The sequence below is a fragment of the Austrofundulus limnaeus genome, unplaced genomic scaffold (genome assembly GCF_001266775.1).
Source record: "Austrofundulus limnaeus strain Quisiro unplaced genomic scaffold, Austrofundulus_limnaeus-1.0 Scaffold700, whole genome shotgun sequence".
NCBI classification, from domain to species: Eukaryota; Metazoa; Chordata; class Actinopteri; order Cyprinodontiformes; family Rivulidae; genus Austrofundulus; species Austrofundulus limnaeus.
This window is the reverse complement of record NW_013953102.1, coordinates 90,923-96,224: the sequence shown is the minus strand read 5'-3', so window position 1 is coordinate 96,224 and position 5,302 is coordinate 90,923. Positions and strand designations below refer to the sequence as shown.

The window sequence follows — 5,302 nt, the reverse complement described above, 5'->3', positions numbered from 1 at the left end:
CAAACCGGATTAAACAGGTCTAATGTGAACAAACCGGATTAAACAGGTCTAATGTGAACAAACCGGATTAAACAGGTCTAATGTGAACAAACCGGATTAAACAGGTCTAATGTGAACAAACCAGATTAAACAGGTCTAATGTGAACAAACCAGATTAAACAGATCTAATGTGAACAAACCAGATTAAACAGATCTAATGTGAACAAACTGGATTAAACAGGTCTAACGTGAACAAACCCGCCTCATGTTTCAGACAGAGAATCAAATCCATGTTCTACCACGCCTACAACAGTTACCTGGATAACGCCTTCCCGTACGATGAGCTCCGCCCACTGACCTGTGATGGACAGGACACCTGGGGCAGGTGAGGTGCAGCTGTTTTCTGACACATGAATCATATTGTTGTTGTGATGTTTTGCTGCCCAGATGAACCTGAACAGTTTTATTTTTCTGATTAGTTTCTCTCTGACTCTGATCGACGCTCTCGACACTCTGCTGGTGAGTTTTAGAAACACAGATCTGATCAGAGTTCATAAAGTTCAGCAGATTAAGAGCAGAAATGTTGAATCAGTGAAGGCATCTTTAAATGTTTTTGGTCTCTGAAGGTTCTGGGGAACCGGACAGAGTTCCAGCGCGTGGCGTCTCTCCTCCAGGACACCGTGGACTTTGACATCGACGTCAACGCGTCCGTGTTCGAAACCAACATCAGAGGTAAAAACCCAGATCCATGTCGGGTCCTGGAGTCAAACCACCGGGTTAGAAATCTGTTTTGTCTGCAGTTGTTGGAGGTTTGCTTTCGGCACACCTCCTGGCGGGTCGAGCCGGGATGGACCTGGAGCCCGGATGGCCGTGTTCAGGACCGCTGCTGAGGATGGCCGAGGACGCAGCCAGGAAACTGCTGCCTGGTAGGAGAACCCAGAGTCCAAACACCTGACAGTGGATTAAAGAGCAGAAACACAGATGTGATCAGAGCAAAGATAAAAGATCAAATCTGTTTCTGAAGTCCAACATCAACAGTGAACCAGGAGCCGACCCGTTTCTTTGACCCGGTTCTACCCTGTCTGACTGTCTCCAGCCTTTGAGACGCCCACGGGGATGCCGTACGGCACGGTGAACCTGCTGCACGGCGTCAGCCCGACCGAGACGCCCGTCACCTGCACCGCCGGAGTCGGAACCTTCATCCTGGAGTTCGCAGCACTCAGTCGACTAACTGGGGACCCAGCATTTGAGAACGCAGCTCGTCGAGCACTGACCGCACTGTGGAGGACCAGGTCTGACATCGGACTGGTGAGTCCTCCTAAAACACCAGTCCTGATCCAAACCTCAGGTTTTACCTTCTTACTCATTTTTAAGATCAAACTGGGTGAAAAACAGATCTGAAAAGAGTAGATCCAAACCATTGTTTCATGAGAAGCTGGATTGTTAGAAGAAAAATTAAGAGATAAGGACTGGTTTGGGGATTTTAGACTGGACTCTACAACCCTGAGGGACATGTGTATGTCTGTTCAGGTGGGGAACCACATCGACATCGTGACAAAGAAGTGGGTGGCTCAGGATGCCGGTATCGGAGCAGGAGTGGACTCTTACTTTGAGTATCTGGTGAAAGGAGCCATAATGCTGCAGGACGAAGAGCTGCTCAGCATGTTCAATGGTAAAGGTCAAGATGTTCAATGGTAAAGGTCAATGTGTTCAATATTGAGGGTCAACATGTTCAATGGTCAGGGTCGACGTACAATTTTCAATGGTCAGGGTCAACGTATTCAATGGCAAGGATCCGCATGGTCATTAATGCAGGAATGGTGCAAGATACAGATGGATCAACTTCCTGTTCATTCGGTCCTTAATTTTTTTTATAGACTTTTGCAGACTTTGGTCTCATGCAATCCTTGGTCTCAGAGACTTTGGTCTTAATTTCTTTGGTCTGAAGGTCTTTTGATCTGTATTCTTTGGTCTCAGAGTCTTTGGTCTTGTAGTCTTTGGTCTACAGGTCTTCCGTCTCATGCAATCTTTGGTCTGAAGGTATTTGGTCTAAAGCTTTTTGGTCTCAGAGTCTTTGGTCTAAAGGTCTTCAGTCTCATGTGGTCATTGGTCTAAAGGTCTTGGGTCTAAAGGTCTTCAGTCTCATGTAGTCTTTGGTCTAAAGGTCTTTGGTCTCAGGGTCTTTGGTCTAAAGGTCTCCGGTCTGATTGATGATGAAGATGTTTTCAGTCAGAGACTCACAGCAGACAGTCAGACTCTGTTTTCTGTCCTCAGCATTGGACCGGTCCATCCAGAACTACACTCGGTTTGATGACTGGTACCTGTGGGTTCAGATGCATAAAGGAACTGTCACCATGCCGGTCTTCCAAAGTCTGGAAGCCTTCTGGCCCGGCCTGCAGGTAAATGCACCCCATCACTGAGATGAGACTTTGAGGACWGGTTTTTATGGTTCTCTGTGTCTCAGTCCCTGCTGGGGAACCTGGATGGTGCCGTCAGAACCTTCCAGAACTATTACTCAGTGTGGAGGCAGTTTGGAGGTCTGCCGGAGTTCTACAGTATCCCTCAGGGGTACACTGTGGACAAGAGAGAAGGGTACCCTCTGAGACCAGGTAGGACCAGGCAGCACCTGACGGGCTTCTTCTAAAGACGTCTGGTTTGATTCAAGCAGAACCGGGTCCTGGTCTCAGAACTTCCTGTTTCTGTTCCAGAGCTGATAGAGAGCGCCATGTACCTGTTCAGGGCCACAGGCGACCCCACCTACCTGCAGCTGGGCCTCGACGCTCTGGAGTCCATCGAGCGGATCGCCAAGACTCCCTGCGGCTACGCCAGTGTGAGTACCACGTGAAAGGTTGTTTACTAGTAAACGTTTTTGTTTACCTTGTTTACTCCTCCTGCAGGTGAAAGACCTGAGAGACCACCAGCTGGACAACAGGATGGAGTCCTTCTTCCTCGCTGAGACCATCAAATACCTTTACCTGCTGTTTGACCCCACCCACTTCCTGCACGGCGGGGGATCAGAGGGGGACGGGTCCTGGGAGGAGGGCGGTGAGGGGGGGCAGTGTGTATTAGGGGCGGGGGGGTTCATTTTCAACACCGAGGCTCATCCTCTGGACCCGGCGGCGCTCTACTGCTGCAGCCGCCACACGCAGGACCGCCAGGAGCTTCGAGACATCCTGCTCAGTCCTCCGCAGCCCAGGAGCCAATCAGAACGACCCGCCGCTCAGACAAAGGACCCGCCCCCAAACCCACCAGACAGCATCGCCCTGAAGCCTGGAGAGAAGAAGACACCGCCGCCGCTGTCCTGCCCTGTTCAGCCGTTCAGCGCTCGACTCTCCGTCCTGGGTCAGGTCTTCACAGACAACACCTGAGACCCAGAGACATGGGACTCATGATGTCTCAGGAGTCTCATGACGTCTCGGGTCTCATGACGCCTCAGTGGTCTCATGAGGTCTCAGGGGTCTTATGACGTCTCAGGGGTCTCCTGACGTCTCGAGTCTTCTGACGTCTCGGGTCTCATGACGTCTCAGTGGTCTCATGATGTCTCAGGGGTCTTGTGAAGTCTCGGGTCTCATGACGTCTCAGTGGTCTCATGACGTCTCAGGGGTCTTGTGAAGTCTCAGGGGTCTCTTAACATCTCAGGGGTCTCATGACATCTCAGGGGTCTCATGACATCTCAGGGGTCTCATGACATCTCAGTGGTCTCACGACTCGTCCCTCAGGCCTTTATTTTGAAAGGACGTTGCTTTAAGGACAGGTAAAACTCATCTTAACTCAGGAAGTCTCTGGTTTCTGGGACATTTTGGAACCAGCTGACCTTAAAGTTTCTCAGGAACTCAGCCGGGCCCTGCTGGCTGCTGTAACATAAAGTCTATTTTTATTTATTAAAAGTGTTATATTTGTCTCATTTGTCCCTGCTGTCCACAATCTGAGGATTGAAAGAGCAAACAGTGAAGACAGAGAGTAGAAATCATTACTGAACATGTTGGTAAAACTGAACAATAAGGGCTGAAGATGTAAAAACTATTAATATGTAAAGTTATTAATATATTAGAGCAGTGATTCCCAACCAGGGGTACGTGTACCCCTTGGGGTATGTGAGCATATTACAGGGGGTAACGTGGAAAAATTTCTCGCATGTGTGTAAAAAATTAAAATAGAATTAGGACTGGGATATGTAGAGCCCTATGATTTCGACAATGCGGAAATCATGGATTTGACACAAAATGGAATCCAGTATAAAACGCAGAACCTCAGAATTTGCTCATTTGGGTGAGTTTCTGATGTTTTTTGGACACTGCTGCTTCCTGCACCTGCCAACGCCCAGTTCGGTCGCCATTTTWTTTCCATGGCCGTGTCCAAATTCAGGGGCAGTGCCCTTTTATCTTGATTTGAGGGATGGGTCTGATGAATCCTTCTCGGTCCACCCTATCCCATAATGCATTGCGGGCCGACCTTCATCAGGTCCATTAGTTCTTCAAATATTGCCTTTGTGATAATTTCATTGTTTTATGATATTTAGAATAACAATATATTGATATTTTGATCATTTTGATCTATTTTCGCTTCTGTTTGGTGTTGTCATGTTAGTAGATTACGGGACGTGTGTAGGGGTAAGGAGAAGACTAGACCATGCAAATTCACAGACACTTTTCTGGTCTTTGCTGTCAACCAAGGACCCGGCCCACCTAGACTGGGTTGGCCGAGTCCTTCGAAGGACCCAGCCCCAGATTTTGGACACAGTCCATGGCCCAGTCCCAGTGGTCAGTGTGCACCCTACACCTCTCTCTGAAGTGTGGATTCAAAGTGCACATAAGTGTTGGAGTGTGCAGGTTACAAGTGTGCAACAAGATTGAGAATTGGGACAGTACAGATTACATCATCGACTTGTAACTGTGACATCCGACATGGAGGGACCAGTCACTGTTTTGGTATTTGTTTTGCTAAAAATGATAGATCTACAAAAAGCAATGTTTTTTAGGAGAGGAAACATGAAGTGAAGGAGGCTGATGCATCAGAACTTCTACAAGTTCTTCTTTTGGTTTTATTGGTGTTTGGCAGACAGAGCATTAACCACCAACTGAAGCTGCTCAGTGGACATGGACAGATTTCTGCCTTTTAATTCAAAACGTCACACAGTGATGAATTGTGGGTAATACACTTCGCCAAAATACGTAAAAATGTGGGCTTCGCGTAACAGTACCCAAAATGGGCGGGGCAAAGGGTGGATGTGGAGAATGTGAGACAAACTCAAACCCTTCAACATGAACGCACATTTGAAGGGAGGAACGAGGGTGGGAGTGAGAGTACTGGGAGTATATATATA

General features: G+C 48.1%; 1 protein-coding gene across 1 annotated transcript; it reads left to right on the top strand.

Annotated features, from left to right (window-relative positions):
* Positions 1–253: 253 nt before the first annotated feature.
* edem2 (ER degradation enhancer, mannosidase alpha-like 2) lies at positions 254–3,883 on the top strand (the record flags this gene model as incomplete). The annotated part of the gene is given in 10 exon segments (XM_014027934.1): positions 254–364; positions 459–498; positions 606–711; positions 780–905; positions 1,076–1,287; positions 1,510–1,651; positions 2,254–2,378; positions 2,444–2,588; positions 2,688–2,809; positions 2,877–3,883. Coding segments are annotated over 10 exon segments (1,600 nt in total), but the record flags the coding sequence as incomplete, so codon positions are not given.
* Between the last annotated feature and the right edge of the window lie 1,419 nt (positions 3,884–5,302).